At 43.6% G+C, this 22,084-nt stretch overlaps 1 protein-coding gene across 3 annotated transcripts in view; it reads left to right on the top strand.

The window, feature by feature from the left end:
- The window catches only part of NRG1 (neuregulin 1), a 260,030-nt gene that overhangs the window by 62,866 nt on the left and 175,080 nt on the right, over positions 1-22,084 (top strand). For 2 of the 3 annotated variants that reach the window (XM_090038933.1, XM_090038934.1), the window contains exons 4-5: positions 4,253-4,303; positions 6,136-6,189. The exons of the other annotated variant lie outside the window; for it this stretch is intronic. In XM_090038933.1, coding sequence (XP_089895059.1) covers positions 4,253-4,303; positions 6,136-6,189 — 105 coding nt within the window. The remainder of the gene's footprint in view (positions 1-4,252; positions 4,304-6,135; positions 6,190-22,084) is intronic. 3 annotated transcript variants of the gene reach the window in all.

The following is a 22,084-nucleotide window of genomic DNA, read 5'->3' on the forward strand; positions in this document are numbered from 1 at the left end:
AGAGGGACCTCAGAAAAAAATCATGTACCCTTGCCTTGGCAATTTGACATGAGGAACGAGAGCAGCAATGGGCAAACATTTCTACTTCCACTCTCTTAGAAGTTAGGTGCTTCCTAAAAGAGAGGGCTGTGAAGGCTGGGGAGCAGGGGGGTTGGATACATTAAGGATGTATAAAGTTTGCAGCTTTTGATCTATTGATGTTGATGGAGACCAGGATTGGGAGAGGGCCCAAGGCTGTTTATCTCCAGATCACCAGATTCTTACAGCACTGAAGGTACCACTAATGGAAACTTGTTGCTGTTCTTCTGCCTTAGGCAAGTGTTGACAGCCGTCTTGAAGCAGCCTCTTTCCATTCTTCCTCAGCCAGCTGTCTGTCAGTGTTTTATTATGGGATCCCAATTCTTCTCTTGCTGGTGTAGTGTGCAGTACTTAATAAGCAGTAATAAACGTGTGACTAGGGAAAGACATTCAAAAAAGCCTGAGGCTGAATTGATTCAGTCTTTACAGGTTAGTCTAACCTGCAGAGAGTGAACTGGTTTGCACGTGGATAGACATTCGGCACATGCCTATAGTGGCTCAAGCCAGAAGTCTGGGAGTGCTAGAGCAGCCCTTCCTTCCACAGGGAAGCTGAGCTGAGGATGAGGACCATGGCCAGGCCCGGGCAGGCCCACCCCAGCGGCTTCCTGACAGCTGGGAGCAATCCAGGCACATGGGGCTGCCCCCCGCTCAAGAGGGGAACTCCCTCTTCCCTTTCCCCCACCATCGTGGTGCTGGCAGGGGGGCCATGTTTGGTGCTGGTGGAGACTCTTCTCCTTCCTCCTCCCCCACCTGCAGTGGGGTGGGAAGGGGGGCTCTGTGAGACTGCCCAGCCCCAGAGAGGGACTCTTCCCCCCACTCCTCCCCAAGGGCAGGGGGAGGCTCTGTTCCATGCTGGGGGGGGCTCTTCCCCCTTCTCCTCCTCCTCCCCCCCAGAGGGGCAGCGGGAGCATGGAGCTCAGCTGGGCCAGGTGTGGGTGTGAGGGAATGTGGGGGGTGTAGGGACCCCCACACATACCCCACATGGCATGCAGCCCTCACTGCCTGGAAACAGCAGCAGGCAGGGTAGTCAGGGTGCTCATGCCCAGTGCAGGCACAGCTCTGGCTACTGCTGCATAGGGAGAAGAAGTGGAGCCTGCCTTATCCCTCCAACTCTGCTCCCTGAGCCTGCGGTGGGAGAAGCCCTGCCCTGGAGCCAGCTGCTGTCCCCATCTCCCCATTGTGCAGGTCCCGCACTCTGCTGGGAGGGGAGAACCCCCACTCCCTGCTTCCCTGTAGAGTCCAGCACCAGGCTTCTCAGCTGCAAGTGCAGACCTGCATCAGGTGATGCACACCATGGGGGGAGTGTGTGGGGGTCCCTACATCCTGCACATTCCCTAACACCCTACACACCCATACCCTGCCCAGCTGAGGTCTGTGCTCCCGCTGCCCCTCTGGGGAGAGGAGGAGGAGGAGGGGGAAGAATTCCCCACCAGCATGAAACAGAGCCTCCCTCTGCCCCCCGCCCATGCTCTAGGGCCTGGCAGCATTGCATGGAGCCCCCCCACCCACCCTCCCCTTCCGAACCCCACAGCAGCAGGGGGGAAAGAGGAGGAGGAAGGGTCCCCATCCAGCACCTCACAGAGTCCTCTTCCCCACCATGGGAGGAGGAGGAAGAGGGGGAAGGGGAAGAGTCTCCCCTGGCATGGAACAGAGTCCCCCTTCCCGTACTGCAGGACAACCATCCCAGCATGGTCTTGTTAAGGTGTAGGGGGCAGGGAGAACGGTCAATTCCTCCCTCCATCTCTTCCCTGCATCTGGGGTCTGGCAGCTCTAGGGGCCATGGCTGCAGCCCCCTCCCCTCTGCTCCCTGGCAGACAGGCTGACCCTGGCTGCAGTGGAGGAAGAGGGGAAGGAGGGAAGAATTAACCCCCTTCCTGTCCACTTTGTCTTAATGGGGCTATGCCAGCTGGTGTCTCAGCTAGGGCTGGTCCCTGCTCTGGCTAGAGAGCAAAGGGATGGGGTCAGCCCTGCGGTTGGAGCAGAGAGCCCCACCCAGCCCAGAGAGCATGCCAAGATGCTGGGGGTGTCTGGTTTATCTTAAACCAGCAAGGGGTCTGGGACAGACATTGCATAAACCAGTTTTAGCAAAATCAATTTAGTTTGATACTACATTCAGCCAGGTTCATCTCAAACCAGTTTTGGCCATTTTTAAACTGTTTTATATAGTACTGAATGTCTGCCCTGTTACAGGTTTAAACCAGTTTCTGATCACTTAGACTGGTTTATGTGTAATGTTTGTCCTTAGCTATTATGTTATACCTTTGCAGATATTAATGCTGCTAACAGTACTTGGTATCATGAAACTTTTCTCCCCATTTGCTGAACATGTTCTCTGAAGCATTTCTGAGGCAGGAGCCTCAAGATAAACAGTCTGCTTCGAATGGAACTTGCCATCTGCATTCTTGCAGGCAGGCACTGAGCTCAACTGCGGCCATTGAGCTGGAGGCAGGAACAATGAGACACGCTCCATCAGCTGAGCACAGTCACCAAGTGGAACAGTTTCTTTAAGAGAAAAAGAAAATGTTGTTCCAGTACTGCCTGATGCTGAGACATCTCAGCTGCCAGGCCTGCTTTGTCCCATATTGTGATTGAGAGGTTAATTGCTATACAGCAGTGCACTGTCTTCATCCCTGGCAAGCAGCATAGGTCCTTACCAGTGTCCAGCTATGCATCTCCAAATTCCATGACCTGCTGCACTTAGTTTTGACCCTCGAATCTGTGTTATACCGATTTTCAAATTACTCACTGTTACAAGAGAAAATCAGCATAGTTAGGGTTTGGGGTTTTTTTTTAATTAACAAGATAATGCTGGGCTAAATGTCCAAATAAAATCAGTACATTTCCCAAAGAAGTCTAGGTCAAAAGAAAAAGAAAATCCAAATAGAAGAGGCTATGTTGGGGTGAAAGATGAATGGTTGTGAACACAGAAGGCCTTACAGTATACTTAACTGGAGGCTACTCTGAAGTAAGAATGAGTGTGGTCAAATTCATTTCCAGCCACAAGTTGGAAAACTGAGTCTCAGATGCCTTGAAGGAACATGGCGGAAGGACATTTCTTCTGCTAAATAAGAGATTTTTACCATTTCTTTGCTAAGATCTAGAATCAGAGAATGAAGGAGTATTCATTTTGTCGGAAGGACCTGAACTTGCAGATAATTTTTTGAGCAGCATGACAAGACTGACCAACTAACAGGAGAGGGAGTGACTGCTGATCCTTCAAGTCATTCAGAAAGATCTTACTCTGGAAGATGCCCTGCAATAGCTGTCTGAGTCCTTTCCTCAAGCACCTTATGGAGCCTTCTGGATTTCTGTCATTTGATCTGCCAGAGCTTTTGCCTTAAACTCTAGGCCAGGATGTTTCTGTCACTTCTTAAAATGATGGCATTTGTGACTGTTCTCCTTTTCTGAGCTCTCTCTAGCTACTGTGTCACCAATAGAATTGTAGCATGTGATCACCCCTGTAACTTGGTGCATTTAGCAGAACTGTGAGATCAGTACTGAAATATGGGCTGAGAGATGTTCTGCTGTCCATTACATAGTATATGGACCCCTGTGCCTACAATGCCTGGACTGTGTGGTTTCATTGCAATGAAGAAGGTTTGCATAGACACTTTATTCCAGTTTTGTGCAACACAAATATTGTCTTTCAAAGGAGAGCCTTCAGCATCTGTACAGCAACAAATATGATTTGGTTTGTGCATGTGATTTAAGAGATTTCCATGAAGTGGATATATTTATCAGTAAGTCCAGTAGAATGACTTTTGAAAATTTGATTTCTTAGAAGCATGAGAAGTAATACCTATACTGAAGTATTTCATAAACATGGACATTTGCATGATTTCCTGCTGCAACTGATTCATTAATCCCAGAGAAGAATGCAACTTCACCAACAGAGTCATTATAGTACCTGGGTCAGGGGGACCTGGTTTTCTCCTTCAAGCCTTAGCTATAGATTGTCCTGCATTTCTTCCCAAGAAGAGCTTTTCATGAATAGGTCAGTTGCAACATGCCTCCTTATTCCCTGAGGCTGAAGGCTGAGCTTGTTTTTTAGAGCTCTATTTTTTTTTTTATCTTGGTCCTTTCTTAACAGATGAAACACTTTTATGGCTTAGCATGAGTTCAGGATCTTCGGAGCCCAACTTGTAATTTCCCTGTGACCCTTTATGTTTTGCAGAGCACATCAGCAAGATAACAGTTTCAACAGAGGGGACAAAAACTTCCTCACGTAAGTTGAGTTAAACAGACTGTCTCTCTCTCCCCTTTCAGCCAGATCTTTGGATCTTGGTCTGCTCTCTAGCTCATCCTGTATATAATATACCTGCAACTGGAGCATCTGCATGTGGGAGTAGCACTCCAGGTGCTGGCCTTGCATTAGGGATGATAACACTGTGGTAAACTGTGTCCTGCTTGCCCTTCATTTCGTGACTTAGAAACACTCACAAGCAATGAGCAAGAGGCTAAGCTAGCTCTTTTTTTCCATCCCTGAACTGTATATGTTGCCCTGCTCACTGCAACAGTTCAAGTGACCATTTCTGGGGTCACAGGTTACTCAGAGAGATCTGAGCATGCCCCAGTGTTGCCTATTTTCCATTTTCACAAAGATGGTAGTCCTAGCTATCACCTATTTCAGCTCTGTCAACCATTACAGAATTCTTTCACTGTTTTAGAATATTTAGAATTTCATGCACCATACAGAAATATTCATAGCTGCAATTATCATTTGGCTAGCACACCATTTTTCCTCTGACAACTGGAGCTGGATTGGTGTGCAGTACTCCTGTCTGCCCTGCCAAGATCTGGTCACCTAGAAAGATAGCTTTAATAGCTTTGGTGATGAAAGAATTTGCAGAGTGGCCTTAACATTGAAAAGGTTTTCCTCTGCATGATTATTCCTTTGGGACATGTCATGAACAGCAGAAGGATGCTGATTTCATCTAGTTTTGTAGTGTGCACCTGGTATCTAATTTAAGGTTTCTATGAGGAATATGGCAGCATGTTAGCCTATATCATGGTCTATTTTGAACCTCCCTGATACATCCTCAGGGCTATTGTTAACTGCTAAGCGTTCCTTGGTTCTGTCTTCTTCACTTTGATTGCATGGCACTTTGTGGTGCTGTCACATATAAAGCACTCTGTACAGGTTTTGTCATCTTGCCTTCTAGCTGATGTTGCTGACCTGTACCCTTTGTAGCTGACTTCTTTGCTCATGTATGACTCTATTGCCTGGGGCCCTGGAGAAGTAAAACTCTTGCAATCCCCAAATGCACTCTGTGATTTTGTTGCATGTGTTCTGGTTTTGTACCTTCTGGCTCGAAAAACTCAATCTTGATTTTTTTTTCCATTGAATTGAATACAGTATTGGTATAAACTTACATTTCTGCATACTATCCTAGTATGACTCATCTCTCAGCTGGTTGCTTTAGCTGACCTACACATTGGCAATTCCTTTCAGCCACTTTTGAGTCTGCTTTTCTATCTTCTTTCTTTTCACTAAGAAGACTGTCCTGTCACTGAATAAAGTTTTATTCCTGAGCATATCCATCTTTTGTCACTTCATGGCTATGCTTCCTTTCAGTCATGGATATGTCTAGAACTGGCAGAACTTCTGGTCTCTGCTCTTTCAAGTCCCTAAGAATAGGTGTTATTTCACTTAGCAGAGTCTTGACAGCCCATTTGGCAGTGATCTAGAGTACTTGCATAGAGTGATTCCTTGTTCAGTATATGGGACAGAATGGCCACTTGCAGATCCATGTGCTTTCTGGCTTGTCCCTGATGATGTAGGAAACAGCTGAAAACCCTGTAGCCATCATTGCCAACTTTCTCTTTGGCTTCCCTCTAAGGACAATGGAGCATATTTTGCAGTGATTGATTATTCACAGTGTGCCCAGGACATGTTGAACTGAATTTGAAGTTCTCTGCTCTCTGGGGCTATCATTCATTATTCTTGGCTTTAGTGGATTTCTTCTTTTTCTTTTTTTCCTGAAGAAGGCAAACTCAAGATCTCTCACTACGATGTAGTACTCTTATGACTTTGTTGTTACCTTCTCTGTGTTGCAGAGACTATGCCTAGGATACAAGCTTCAACAGAAGGAACAAACACCTCCTCCTCCTGTGAGTATGGATGAGCCAATTTAAAACTTTACTTAAAGTTGCTGTCCAGGTACATATTCTGCTCCCTAAGGTCATGTCTTCATGATTCCCTCCCACTCCCAGTTCTGGGTCTATCACTATAAAAATGAGCCCCACCTGTCCAGGTGCCCCAGAGACTGCAGATTAGGTGGAATAGGTAGCTCAATATGCTTGCTCCAGGTTCTCTGATTTCAGAGACCTTGAAAGCGGAATGTGATGGAAGGTTCAGGTACACGCTGGGCCACTCAGGCCTGCCACTCAGACATCTACTCTAATTGCCAGTCATTGGTGGACCTACGTGAGAATGAGCAAGTGGGGCTTATTCTGTCAGGTGGTGGCCTGAGATTGGGGAGATGCCATAGACACATGGTGTAGTTCACTAAATGTGCAACTGTGCCTGCCCCCAGATAAGGGATTGCTGATCTGCAGCGTCACCTACTGCACTTGCTATAAATGCATCTGGTAGAATTAAAGCCTACCCAGCCTAGGAGCCAATCCTGTTGTTCTGGATTCGTCAAAAGGCCACAGGCAGGCCTAGGAACCCTGAACTCTGCAGCAGACAACCTCACTCGCCAACTTCCAGTAGACTACCTGAAAGTTGGATGGAATAGTTCTGTGGGCCAGATCCAGCCCATGAGCCACATATTTGACATCCCTGGGCTAGATGAACCAGTGGCCTTATCTCTCATGACTGCTCCAGTGTTCTGACAAAATGTACTTTACATTTAATGACTATTGCAGCAACAAAATATGGAATTTTCAAAGCCAGCCCCTGGGTATGGAACTCAAACTATCTGTCATTCTTAAAATGATGAAACATAAGATTTATGCTTGCAGATTTTTCTAGCTATTAACTTAATTGGTGCTTTTATCTCATGGGTCAAGGGAACAAAAGAAATTAGGATCTAGTAAAAAAAACTTTCTGCCTGCCTTCAAGGTGAGAAGAATACATGGATCTTGCCTATTTTGTTACATAATGGCAAGGTAAAAGGCAACTTACCTGAAAGTCACTGTTTACAAATCTCTGTTCCTCAAGTTCTTTGGGCTAAATATGCTCTTTTGTACAGTTATAAATCGGGGCTCTCCCTCCATTAAGGTCAATAGAATTATACAGTGTTGAGGTGGTGAGAGAGCTGAATGAACCACTGCCTTGCCAAATGGGAATGGAAGCATTTTACCCACATTTTTGTACAGATGTGAAAGTCTGTACCAGAGCACTGGGGGAATTAAGCCCCATTCATGTGAAGAAACTAGTGGGGGCTCTTCTAGATTCAAATGTGCCTTTTTTACAGCAGTTGTTGTGAATGTTGTACAATAAGAGATCTTTGCTTCCACCACTCATAAGGAGACTTGATGCTACTTCAGAAAACATGCCTGCAATGTCATGAGCAGGAAACACATGGAACAACCTCAGACCAACAGAAAAATTATATAGGAGCCCTGTCCTAGATTTTCACAAGAGACCAAGGACCTTGGGGTGCTTCCTTTTTTGGATCCCATTTTGAGATGCCTTTACAGACCTGGGTATTCCAGCTGCCAGGTGCTTTCTAAAAAATTGCATTCCTTTCAGGTGTCCCAGTTTCAGACACTGAAAAATTGAAGGTCCCCTCAAAGTCTAGTCCTTTTATCCTAATGTTCATTTAGAGCTGTTGGAAAGGATATGAGTGAAATGACTGTCATGATAATGAAGTCCACAAGCTTCTAGAAGTGGCTGACAAGTGAATGGTCAGGAAATCCAAGCAGGGAGGAGGAAATTTATATCTCGGACCTGCTTATGTTGTGTGTCATCATATAAGGCTCCATGGGTGACAACACTTACAAAATGGAGTAGTTGCAAATACCGGAATGCAAAGTATATCATACTTTTAGGATGTCTTAATACTGAAGCCCAAGTGAAAGCTTACATATTTCTTGTTGGGGAAGTATGTGCCATAGAATTTTCCTTACTGAATCTCATGAGTGAAGTGAGCAGACCACTAGTAATTGAAACCACATATGCTATCATTAGCAAGAGCTGCAGAGGTTGTTCTTAAGCATGTCTGAGCAGCAAGTGGATAGAAGTAATTTTTCTTCTGTGTCTAGGACTGCAGTGACCTGAAACAAATCCCTCAGAACCTGCAAGTCTTTTCTGTGCAGCATAGCTGAGAGAGACGTAATTGCAAACTTTACTCTAAGATGACTCAGTCCTTGGTTTCACATGCATTTAAACAGAGCACACAAGACTAGAATGTGGCCATCATAGTAACATTAAAGGAATTGCTAAAAAAAAAAGTTTTTCTTCTTCACTGTGACAGTCAAAAATGATGTGCACGTTTGCCCTGATTTTCTAGAGTAGTGCCCAAAAAGCGATTCTTGCTCATAATACAAATGCTGTAATTCTAAAGTAATGGATTGGCAGGATGCTGTGCCTTGGTATGCAGAACCTTGCATGAGAAGGGGTTCTGCAGGGATGCAAATGTTGCTAAGATCTGTGCAGAAGGAGGTGTGGATGGTCACTGGACACTGCATGTTCCTTTAGGGGTCTCTTCATATGCTTTATCAGTGGTGAGGAGGGATCCTGGTTTTCTCTGTTAAAAAATTGCAAATTCTCTGATTTAAAAAATCCAACATCCATGATTAAAATGAAATGTCGCTTTATATATATATATATATATATATATATGTGAGTCAATTGAACACAATGTTTTATTGATATATTTACAATTTTAAATCAATTTGGAAGCCTACCAGTGCCTCAATCGTTATAATAAAATAAATTCTAAATGCCTATACATTTTGGTTTTTATTTTGGGTTTTTAATCATGGAAAATAAGAGCTCCCCCTGCCCCTTTCACTCACAAGAGTGCAGGTCCAGGCCCCTCACTCCCCACCCACAGCCCCCTACTTCCCAGCCTGCTGGAAGGGGCCCCCAGCTGCCAGGGCTATGGGGCCAGGGATCCAGGTCTACAGCCCCTTGCCCCGCTGCAGCAGTGCCCCCATGGGAGGCAGCAGCTGTTGCAGCAGAGCAGGGCATGGAGCCTGGCTTCCCCTCCCCTGTGGGTGGTACAGCCAGAGCAGAGCCTGTTTGGGGGCTGGAGGAGGGAGTGAAGGAGGGCAGCCAGCTCCACGGCACTATGGTGAGGCATCCCCTTCCCACCTGTCAGCAGTGAGGGGCACAACTCTGCACCTCCCTTCTGCTGCTGTTGGGCAAGCAGGGGGTACCTCGTCATGGCAGCATGGGGCTCATGGTGACAACACCAAGCTTCCCCACCCTGCTCTGTTCTACCATGCTGGGTCCCACCCACTGGGCTGGGGGGACCCTGGGGGGCAGTAGGGCGGGGAGCTTGAGCCCACAGCAGGCAGCCTGCAGGCACCCCATCCCATGCACAGATTTGGGGGGCACATGCCCCCCAAGAATGTGCATAGCAGTGGAGAAGTCAGCACCCCTCCCCTACCTCCAGGACAAGTTGCCCATGGCCTCTTCCCACTCCCCCACCTGGGCCCTGCAGCCATTCACTCCACCCTGGGGCCCCAAGCCCCATGCACTACCCCAGCTGGGTAGCAGCCCAGCCCCGGTCATGCCCAACTCCCTCCCTCCTTCCCTGCCCCCACACCATAAGGGCCTCAGTCTCCCCATAACTTGCCTGCAAGGGAGCTGCTCTCCATGCTGCTTGCCTGCCACATGCATGTGCACATGCACATGGTGCCCCATGTCTGCCTGTCCTCCTCCCACTCCCCCAGCCCCTTGCAAGCTGGAACTCTGCCAGTTCGGAAGGGGAAGCCCACCATTTCCTGTGTGTTTCTCCTTTAAAGGAGAAAATCTGGGTTTTTCTCCTTAAAATGAGAAAATCTAGGCTCTACCACATTTTTCCTGTGGCAAACTGAAAACCTGGATCCCTAGTGATGAGGAATACCCTAGAGAAGAAGGGGAGGACACTTCTGTGAAGTCCTTCTACTCATTATCTTGAAGAAGACTGGGGACAAGGTGTTGGAAACAGCTGACATTGGGAACTCAGATGCGATTGTTTGGGAAAATAGTTCAAGGACAGAAGAGGCAGATGGACTTGTGACTGAGGGGATGAGGAAATGGGCCTATGGAAAGATTTTGTTCAGCATCATAGTGATAGAATAATATTTTTTCAAGAATGAGGGATTTGGGGGAGTGTCTCGGAACCGATGTGAAGATGCAATGTAGTGGTGTGAGGAAGCCAGGGTCTCTCTTGGTTGGGAAAAAGAGAAATTTACTTAGTTCTTCCTTTTTGGTTCCTCCCTGTTATCCTTGATGCTTTTTCTCTAAGTCAGGCTTGTGCAGCTTCTGGGTGTCTGTGGGTCCCTGGTGTGGGCAGTACCCTCCTCCTGGCATGGCTTCCCCATGCTCCCGTGTACTGCACCTTGCTGCCAAGGGTGGATTAATGCATGGGGCCTGGGCCCAGGGGCCCCTGCCAAGCAGCATGGCCCAGGCAGACATCCTGGCCATGGGCATCTAGGGTGGGCAGCACATGCCTCTTCCCCTCTGGCCAGGAGGAGAGATATGCAGGGGTGCCATTTATATGTGTGCACATCTCTGGTTTCACTCTCCCTCCTTTGGCACAAGAAGCTGTAATGGAGATGGGTTAGGAGAAGGCACTCCAGCACCTGAGACAACTGGCACAGAAGGACTGAAGTTGCTGCGTCAGTCTGTATGGTGGCAGCTAAAGCTGCTGCTGCTGCTTCTCTGCAGTTCTTCAGCTTAGTCACTTATTCCCCAGTCAGTATTTGTGCATGCAGTTATTTCATGTGCAGGATTTTGCACTTTTCTTTGTTGAATCTCACTTGGACCAGATGAGTACTGAGGTCCTTTCCAATTCTTTGATTCTATTGTTTTGGGACTAATAATTCTTGCACAGAGCCCCACTGCTGCCTTGGTTAGCAGTCATATCTGGTGCCCCCTGTACTTAATCAATGATTCCATTCAGTGCCAGATTATGACATGCTGAGGTCCTAAACTATGTCCAGTTTAAGAGGCCCTATATGATAAAAACAATCCAGGAAATCCACGAAAATAGATTTTCATTAAATTTTAAAATTAATTATTGTTATTTCTGTACATATTTATGAACTCAGTATGAATAATAACTGTGGAGCTATATATATCTATTTTTGTCATATTAGAACAAAAATGTCCATTTTTTTTCTTATTTAGAAGCCCTAAACTGTAGCTTAAGTATCTTAAGCGTAAATCCAGCACTGACTCCATTGCATCTTGGACACTCTTAAATGAGTTGTGTCTCTTCCTGTGAAATGTGAGACTTGGGGTTATGATAGCTGGAATCTCCTGAAAAGAGCTGTACAGATCATGGGAGCTGGCCTTCCTGGTTCCATAGGTAACAACTGAGTTTGGAGAGGGGGAAGACAATGATGTTTTGGAGGGAAAGTCGTGTTTTTTAGGAGGAAATGTCCTGACTCAAGGTGCCTTTACAATGCAGAGTTGCACTTAAAAATTATGTCCTGGGCTTTGGGAAATGTCCCCTCTCAGTGACTTTCAGTTCAAATTTGCTTTATTTACAAACAAGAAAGCATGTCTGTTTGTTTTCCTTAAATGAAGCCAATCTTTCTCTTCTTACCAGGAAAAAAAGATTCTGGAAGTCAAATTATGCCTTCAACAGCACGAGTGCTTACCGTATTTCCTCCCAGCAAGTGAACCAGGCTCTTAAACCAGTTGCATAGATTAAGGAGGGCCACGCTGTGGCATGGGCAGCCTCTGTGTATGATATGTGTCAGATCATGGAGGGGACAGGCAGCACAGCAGCGGATAGGACAGAAAGAAGGAGGTAGAGCAGGAGGTTAGGCAGGGAGTATAGGGCAAGAAGCAGAAAGCAAAGCAAGAGATCAGGCAAAGGTGGGGAAATTGAAGTGGCAGTGGAAAAAAGGAATTCTTATTGATAAAAGAACAGTAGCATCTGGAGTCCCCATTATGTTAAATAGCAAATAATAAAACATATAGTGAGAAGCAGTATCTGTCTCTACAAATCTAAATAGGTAGACCAAGGATGGGAACAGAGGGAGGAAGTGATTTTTCCCAAAGTCTTATGGCAGGTCAATGGCAGAACCAGGAATAAAACCCGGATTTCCTGATTCCCAGTCCAGGGACCATTCCATCAATCTTCACCATCCTCTTAATAAGAATGAAAGAAAGGACCTGGTTTAAATGCACTAAGTGGGCAGCAAAGTGCCAGCTAGAAAAAGAAGTTTGTGCTTGTGAGTCAGACAAACTTTAGCTGGAATCGTCAGGACACTATGAACATAAAACTCTACTATGTCGATGTTATGGCTGCTTTTCAGTGTAGAATCATGCCTTAAAAAATCTGCAGGTTTTGAGAAGTCTTTGGCTAAATCAGGTGTTCTGGCTACTTTACCCAACTTCCAAAGACATGATGGCTGGTTCAGTGTTCGTTTTTATATACTCCAGACAGTAGGCTGCTTTTATTTGAAATAAGCCATTTAAAGATGATCATGCTTTTCTGCTGAGTGGTCCGAGATTTTTACTTGGCACTGGTTTTTTTGTTTGTTTGTTTGTTTTTTATTTTTAGTGATTCCAACATTTTTTTAAAAGAAAGCCAAAAATCACTTTTCAAAGGGACCCTGCAGTGATGCTCATGTTAAATCTCTGACTGAAATGCACAAAATTTGACTAAACGCAAAGCTGAGAATGAAACTCACTCTCTTTTCCACCCCTACTTTCTCCCTTTCATGTCTAAGTATTGCAGCATATCTGATATGTAAGATGACCTGCTAGTTGGAGATCTTGTAACCGATGGGCTTATAGTTGTGCATTCAGTTTTGGATGGAATTTCTGCATTGGTTCTGAGTTTCCATATTGTATTTGACCAGACTGTATTCTAAGCTTAACAGATGTTTGTTTTTGCAATAGGGATCCCAACAAGACATCTTGGCAGCCTCTGCAGCACTGAATATGTGCTCAGAATAAAAGTTGGATATAATCACAACAATAGACTAATACTTATTTAGTATCTTTTCTCCCCAGAGTGTTCATATTGCTTTGCCATTTCAGCTAAATAGATTGGTACAAGTTCAGTTACTTCTGAGACACAGGTACCTCTGGGTGAAATCTGGGCAACCATTTTAACAGTGTATAGCAACACTGCATAGCCAATTTAGGCTGGAGCAGGAAGTAAAGAATAGTGTATCCAGCTGAAACAGCTGGGGGAATTTTGATAGGCAGAAGGGAGTTACTCTGGCTGCAGTTTTTTTAGCATAGTGGGACTTGCAACCTCTGTTCTTGTAAAATATTACTGCAGGATCTTTGGCCACAAATATTTAGATCTTTAATTTTCCAGATGAAAGGCAACACCACCAGGATATCAGTGCCTACTGGTATCATGTTGGGGCATGGGATTGGGGAAATATTTTTTCTACATCATGTATTTTATTTAATTTTTATATTTAATTTTATTTTTTAGATTCAGCCACTTAGTGTTTATGATTGGCTCTGCTTTAGGGATCTAGTAGATACATTTGGTGGGTTAAGAGGACTAATTATCGTTTAATACAAATCTAATTAAATCATGTATTAATTAAGTCAGATTTAGTCAATTGCTGGAATGATCAAAGACAAAAAGCCTCCCTACCCTCAACATAAGCTATGCATGCTTTTTTTCCCTCTCTTCTCTGTAGTAATATATATATTGACAGCTACCAGAGACAGATGCTAGCCCTGATGGGCTTATGGTTTGATTTGGCCGGACAGATTCTGTTTCCTGGTTTTAAATTCCCAAGATATGGACCCTCAAGCCAAGGTATTAATGCTTCTCCTTGCCCTCTGAGAGAGAGACAAAGTCTCATGTCCTTTGGTGATCCCCAGTCTTGGAGTAGTCCACTTCCAACCTGCTTCATCTCATGATGGTTCTTTAGCCCTGCCCTTCAATGTTTAGTCCCATTTTAATAGAAGGGATTTGGCTTGAATGGGATCAGCCAGTACTGTTAGAAAGGGTGTACAAATCATCCTTGTGAGCCCAGATAATTACTACAAAGCCCATTCTCTTCTGGGTTGGACGTTCCAGGGGAGATCAAGGGAATAAAAGGCAGTGATGGGTCTGAACAGCACTGCAATCTCAGAAGAAAAAGTGGAAGAGTTTATTATGCTTAAATACAGCTGGCAGAAGAGAAGGGGTATTAAAGAACATTAACTTTATACATCTGCATATTTCTGTGTGAGAGAGAGGGATATATCTATGAGACCAGCACTTTCCTCAGCATGTGAATGCAATTAGGTGATGTTCGGGGGCTCAGAACAGTCCTTTTATATTTTCTTTGCAGAGTAGGAGGGCATGATTGGGGTCAGCTTCTTCCAGACAGAATTCTCCTCTCTAGTCCCTCTTCTCTCATGGTGTTGAAATGCACCACAAAATATATGACAGGTTGTCCTAATGTTTGACCCTTGAGACATTTTCATAGCCCTGCATTATCTCTTGATAGGATTTCAAGGGCAGCCTCCTGTTGCATTTGTAGTTGTGTGGGTCATCACCAACTTAACATTTCTGTGACAACTCTTGTCATTGCATAGGCAGAAAAGGATTTAAACATGTGTATTTTTTTTTTAAAGCTGGTTCATATATTTAGGCACCAAGACCCCTCTAATGGCCTAATTTTTAGAGGTTTAGAATGCTGACAGCTCCTCTTAAAAAGCATCAGAAGTGGGAGATGTTCACTTCTGTGAAATAAATTTTTAGAGCATCTGAAACTGGAAGCAACCACTGGCAGTTTACCATCTGACCTTATACAAAGCACAGGCCCACAGCATCTCACTGCATCCATTGATGAAGTATCTAACTGTCAGCACCCACTTGGAGAATTTGGGGGTTGACCTATTTTATGTGTCTCCTAAATGAAATCTAGCATCTGGAAAGAGTGGCAAGCCAGCAGGCCCCCAGCAAGTGTTCTGCAATTCACAGATTGGAATCTCTGCCTCTTAATCCAGTAAATAAAACTCTGGAAATAGTTGGAAAGGTTGGCCTAGAAGATCATTGGAAACTGAAGATATAGTAAAACAGAATATGCAGCCAACTGGGTAGCTTCCTTTTAATTACTGCATTAATTGGGAATCTTATGTAGTGAATGAGGTATGACTGGGTGAATTGGTCTGATCATATCTGTTCTGTTAACCATATTAGTTGTATGATATGTAGTGCCTGCAGCGGGTATTGCTGCAGAAGCTTCAGGGCGTGGAATGCAAGAGACTGAGGTCCAAGGGAGTTGTAGTGTGGAGCTGGCTTATAGCTTAGGACATCTGGGTTCAGTTCATAGCCTTGCCAAGACTCCCTTTGCAACCTCCTATAAATCAACACATCCATTGGAGTGGGTGGGAAACTCCTTTTGGCTGCAGCAGGCTTGGACCTGGCCTTTCAGTTCTCAGGGTGGGATTTTTAAATGTTTCACCATTAGCCCAACTACTCCCATTAAGGCCAATGGTAAAAACTTGTAGGGGCTTCAGTGGGAACAGAAATGATGAGCATACTTGAAACCCTCCCTGTTTCTTTCTTAACTCTCTACCAACTGCATTTTGCATATTGGCTTAAGCTTCTGTTCCATCCAGGAGAGTACACAAACACTATTAGACCCTCCCTATGCCTGAAGAAAGGTGTTTGTGCCTGAAAGCTTCTAAAGAACAATTTTTCCAATATTTCATTGATCTAAGAAAAGATATCACATTTACCCAAAGAACCTTGTCTACCTGCAAGATGGTAAAACCACTGCTTTTCTAGCTCAGAGGCAGGAGATGAGTTTGGAAAAGTTTGAGGCTCCTGGATGTAGATGTGCTAGCAGGAGAGCCATTAGTTTACACAGTGAATGTTTTCAGTTCTCTGGAATTTCATCTAATATATGGCAGCATGAGACTAAAATTAGCCTCTTTTCTGTTTTTCCAGCAGTGTCAATTCATGATCAGGCAATGTGTAGCAGTGTGATATTTTGTCAGGCTTGACCTTAGCATTTCAGCTGCAATATTACTGATTTCCTGTGAGGAAGAAATCTGATGCTATCACCCTGAAAGTAATAAGTAACCAAGGTCACAGGTTTTCCTCTTGGCTATACTCCTTAGAATAGCAATGATTAACTTATTTAGTAGTATTGGTTCAGCCTTCTCCAGATCTTCTCCCTTTTCCATTTCATATCATTTTGAAGGCCCCAAGGTAGTTTAGACTGAATAAAATTACACTGGCACAAGTGGCATTAGCTTGCCAGAGATCTGTAGGGTCCAGTGAAATATATGCCCTTGACAGGATACAGGCAATGCATCGACATCTTAGTGAATTGAGACATGTCATTAAGCATGTTGAAATAAAAAATGCATGCTAAGAAAGTGTTATTAGAGCCAAAGAACTCAGTTAAAGACTGTGAAAGAGGGGACAAAGTAGGGAAATATTAACATGGAATTGCTGCCTGTGTGAACAGTAATAGGGGTATTTTAATTAAGGAAGTAATTGCAAATTTGCCATAAAATTGAAACAGTCTATCCACCCCAATAGCTTATGTATTGATATTCACCACCATAATATACAAATAATAGACTGGCAAAACAAGTCTGCTCTGCAGTGTTTATAAAGTCTTCCTTTTCTGTTTAGAAGAGGTTCCCTTTGCAGTAAGCTTTCTTTTTAAGACAGTTGTTAATATTGTTTTGACTTTGGATGGAAAGCCTTTTTTCAGTAGCTTGCAGTATTTTTTTAGAAGGATGGAGGTTCTGGATTACTCTAGTGTTTCCTGGGAGTTTGTTCCACAGCTGGATTCTTTCTCCTTGATATCCAGTTCTTACTGAATTTGTTGCGAGTCTTCTCATCCCCATTGTCCCAGGGGGTTACAACTGCATCAGCAGCTCATGAAGAAATGGACTCTATTGTAGCTGGGACCCATTAATGATTTTCTGAGTTCAGCATCAAGGTTTTGGACTGGTACTGGAAGAAGATGAAGATTACATTCTGTAGAAGCTGGAGCCATCTCTGTTTTCACACTGAGTTGCAGATAGAGGAACTTATCCTCTTGCAGTCTGGAGGCAAAAAATATCACTGCTTGGGAGAAAGGGGCAATGTTCTTGACAAGCAGAAAGTGAGGAAGTTTATTCTAGTTCATGTTATGCTACCCATTCATATTGGCTGTGTGATGAATCAAGCAGGGCTTTGAGCAGCTGCACTGCTTTGAAATCTGGAAATGTCCTGGCTTCTCTTTCAAATTAACTTCCAGTTTGCATTGGTTAACTGAGAAAGCAGATTGAAAGTGAATGAATGGAAGTATGTGGAAGCTAGTACCTTTGGCAGGGTTTGTAAAGTTCATTTTTAAACCAGTGTTTAATTTTTCAGAGCAACTCCTGAGTTCATTATTGCTTTCTTCTAAAAATAAGTTACTAGTTGGGCAATCTGGGCTGTTTTCAAAGCCACATGCTGAGTACTGTAGATCAGTTTCTATTCCACAGTTTCTATTCCACCTGTTTGACTGTGCTCAGGGCCCGGAAAAACTTTTAATGCTAAAGTTGAGTCGGGAGAGGAGGGTCCTCTTTAATGCTTTTTTTGATTCAGTCTTAAGGGTCAGACAATGGACCATTAATAAAATTAATAATAAAAATTATAGTGGACTACAATAATTATTATATAATACTATATATATTATATAAGTTATATATTATATAATAATATATTGTATTAGATTAATTGTAAAACTATTAAACTAATAATTAATTAAATTAATACAACTAGATGCATTAATGAATGTTCAAGGCTTGAACAGGGTAGAATAGAATCACATTTAGGTACCTAAGTTCACTTAAATGCCCAGTAGGTGATATAGAATCTGGCCTTATATGCATAAATTTCAGTATTAATAGATGCACTGCTTTATGATGGATCAAAGTACAGCTGTTTACTTTTATTAACTCGTTACCCACAGCATGGAAATGCTAAACAAAACAGTTGAGACTTGACATGGCTTCCTTTCACTTTACATGCAACTGGAAACAAGAGAATTAAAAGGATCCTTTTATACTTGTACTTCTGGTCTAAGAATGTTAAGCTGTCTTGAGGTAAAAATTGTCATCACATATGTGTCCTGTAGAAATTGCCTCTTGTTAGTCTGTTCTAATAGCATGCAAATGAGAAATGGTGCCATCTCCTGTGACTTTAAAAAATGTTCTTGGTGGTTCTCAGTGGCTACTGCTATTCATTAAATTCCTTTTATACAGAGTAGGAAGAAGCAGCTGTACTTCAGGTACCATTTAAAGTGCCATTTTTTAAAAATTACAGTACCATTATTTCCTCCCCCCCCCCCGGTTTTTGTTCCCTTCTGAATACTTAAAGGCAGTTTACTAGTTGGTAAGTAAAGCTGTATCCGGTATATGTTACAAACTCATAGCAAATAGACATGCACAGCCCATTTCAATTGTCAGGAAGTAAAGTACTGCCCTGAAATAATTTTGGTTTTTGAATCATGGCTCTGTGCGTGTGTGTATGTGTCGGTCGGCCTGTCTGAGGCGGAGTTAATGCTTTTCTTCAATTAATATATGCATATGTAATGAACTATGTGTTTCATAATAGAGTTTTCCTTTCTTCTGACTGCTCTTTAGAGTAGATATTTCAACTTTATTATGGATAGCTAGATAAACAAATCTAAGGTCTCTGCAGGCCTTAGTAGTAGTTCAACAGCAATCCCATCCCCATTGTTTTAAATCATATAGTCTGAGATGTATTAACAGTAGAGGTCCAGATTCTCTCCTGTGCCTGGCTGTGCTTGCTACAGGGTAAGAGAGCTGGTTATAGCTCCCAGCTTCTCAACATTCCTTGGTTTTGATGTGGCTTAGAGCAGCGTAGGGGCTGCTCTAATTTCTGACAGTTCATGTGGTCCGTAAGCAACCAAACACCCATCAAGAATTAGTCATTGTCATACCTCATCCCTCCCTGCTATGACATCTTCATAGGTGTGGGGTTGTTTGGCCCTACACAAAGGACTTGTGAGATATCTAGTTATAACTAGGTGCTGACCTCTTGTGCTACTTAGGAGAAGGGAATCTGACTTATGTTTTGTAAGTCCTGATTTCAAGGTAGGCCTGGACTGGATATTGGCAGTTTTCCAGCCCTGAGAATTAGCCTTTCAAGATTCAGCATAGCAATGCTTTTTACACTAGAGTCATAACAGTTATCAATACTCATCATAAACAGTGAGTATGGAACTGTTTGGCTGGACATGACTCTTGTGTTTTGAAATATAATTGCAAGCCCCTTAGGCCAGAGAAAATGTTATCTTAAATTTAGTGTTTTATGTGGAGTGGTTATTAGATACTGATGTGGGGGTGTCTGGTGACTTAAATGAGATAATAAAATCTTTACAGGGTCTGAAAAATTTAGCGAGTGGAAAAAACACCTTGAACTTTAGCAGTGACATTTATTTTGTTAGTATTCAGAATTATGTGAAAGACAGTTTTTAATAACATGCTCAAGTGTTTGACAGCGTATTTTGAGACTCGCTCCTGCTTACAAAATGTCAATACATTTGTCAAGATGAATTACTGTAATGGTGGATTTTTAATAGAAAAATGAGACGGCAGGAAAGATGCAGTGAAATAATAGGTATATTTTAATGGCCTTGTGTCCACGCAGGCTTTGACTTAGAGAACATAGGGATGCCCCCTACTAAGATAATTGGTTAAATATTCTGCCTCTGATAGTAGTCAGTACTCACTGCTGAACAGGTAGGTACAAAATACCCCATAATTTTGATTGCATAATAAGATATCCTTGTTGGGGTTTTCTTCCAAAATCCTTAAATTAGAGGTTGGGTATAGCAGAATAACAATCTACATTCCTTTTAAGTATCTTTTAGTCTATGTAATGTAACTGACAATGTCGTTATTGTTTTTGTCTAATATTTTATTGTATCTGTTGCAGGGCGCCAAGGGATGCCTGCACCTTTAAGGGCAGAAGCAGCTTAGTAAAGGAGCCTGGCAGGCTACACAGAGCTCTGTAGCTGCAGGTTGCCTGAGTAACAGGCTAGCAAGGTAATTAGCCAGCACCTGCAGGCGGTCAGCTGAATGGAAGAAGTCAGAGCCCAGGGCACATATGAGCTCAGGGTTGGGGCTGGCTGGGATGATTCTCTCTTTGGCAAGTACCAGGAGAAGGGGCTCCAGCACAAGAGAGCGGCCTAATGCATCTGACTGCCTGCTTTGTTACCTCCAAATACAGCAAGACTCTAGGGGCTCACAAGGTGCCCAGAGCCGAGGGATCTGGTAGTCTAAGGGTGGGAGTTTACCCTCTTAAAGAGGCAGAATGCTGCCTTTATCATTAATGTTATGTTGTAGCCCAGGGGCTTAGGTTTGTGTTGTTGTTTGAACTAGTGCACTGGGGAGAGGCTAATAGGGGAAGAGGAGGGCTCACTGGGGGCTCACAATTGTATAGAGCCCAGAGGGGTGCAGTCTTAGGAGCTATGGAGAGCCCAGCACCAGACAGGCGTGAACTGCAAGGGGCCAGAGAGCCCAGTGCCAGAGGGTCACAAGCTGCAAGAGCCAGGGACCCAGTAATAAGAGGAGTTTGTCGGCTAGTGCCTCAAAGGCAGGCCTAACACAGCGGGTCTAGGCTAGAAGGCTTAGCTATATCTAAGGGGCAGAGTCCAAGTAGGCCGAGGCCTCAGTGGAGCATAACTGCACTGTAATGCCTGCGAGGCATGGGGCATGGTAAAAGGGCAGTTGGAGCCATGCAATTGGCCCATAAGGCCTGAGGTGCCTCATGCAGCACCATACTGAAGAGTGGTCTGCAAAAGGCCTACACGTCAGACAGCTTGAGTAAGGTGCAGTGAACCAGGACTAAGCGAAGGCTCATGGGCAGCCTCCCGGGTTAAATTTCCATCAAAGATGTGGCAGGTGAGGTAAGAGGGAGCCCTCAGGGCAGAGCTTGCATGGTTGCAGAGCCGCCAGGGGCATCACAGCCACCCCTGGGAATCTTGCTCCGTGACAGTATCCTACTAAGTACTGACCTTCAGTATATAGTGGCATCAAATTCCACATGTTAGTTCAGTGTTGCGTTAACAAAATCAGGCTTAAGTGTTTACTGTTCCAGTGTAATTGAATGTCTCTCTTGTTTTCTTTCATTATAAGACAGGAAATAAGCATGTCAGATTTATCATTCATTGTTTTGTATTCCTTTAATATATTATGTTACTGAGAGCAGCATAAATGTGGAGTAATGCCACAAATCTCCCTGGAGTCATCTTGGATGTACATATTTGTCATTGAGATCAGAGGGTATGAACAAATGTAACTTTAAACCAATTTAAAAGGGGGTGGCTTGGGAGGGTACATCAGCTGTTAGGTTGAAGCTACTACATCTGCATGATCCAAAAATGATACAAATTAGCTAAATCCCTATGAGTTTAACCCTGAATGAAATCCCAGTTGTTTTGCTATACTAATAGTACTATGTAAACATGCAGATGTAATGGTTGCATTATGCCAACAAATCAGTATCATTTGCTGTTATGTAATTGTTATATCTGTTTATGCCTAGAAACTAAACCATAGTCCTTTGGGTTGGTTGTCTTTCTGTTTTTGTCTTTCTGTTTTTATTTTAATTTACAAAACTCTTGCCTTCCATTTCCCTTTGAAATCTTTCTTTCGCTTAAAATAAGCTATAAATTAAAATATGCAAAGTACTCGATATGCAGGTCACTTCCATGATGCTTACTGCCCATATATAATGATAACTAATTGTCAAATGCTAGAATACCACTTTTTAGTTTCTCATGGTTGCTAGATGTCAGAAGTGTCTTAAAAACTACTTACACAAGGAAATATGTATTATGTCCCTTGGGGCATAATTCAAATGCATTAGTGTGTTTCATGACCACCAAGTTTGTGTCCCTGTTCTGAGAT

This window comes from Crocodylus siamensis, chromosome 3 (assembly GCF_052110815.1).
Source record: "Crocodylus siamensis isolate JL-2025a chromosome 3, ASM5211081v1, whole genome shotgun sequence".
NCBI classification, from domain to species: Eukaryota; Metazoa; Chordata; order Crocodylia; family Crocodylidae; genus Crocodylus; species Crocodylus siamensis.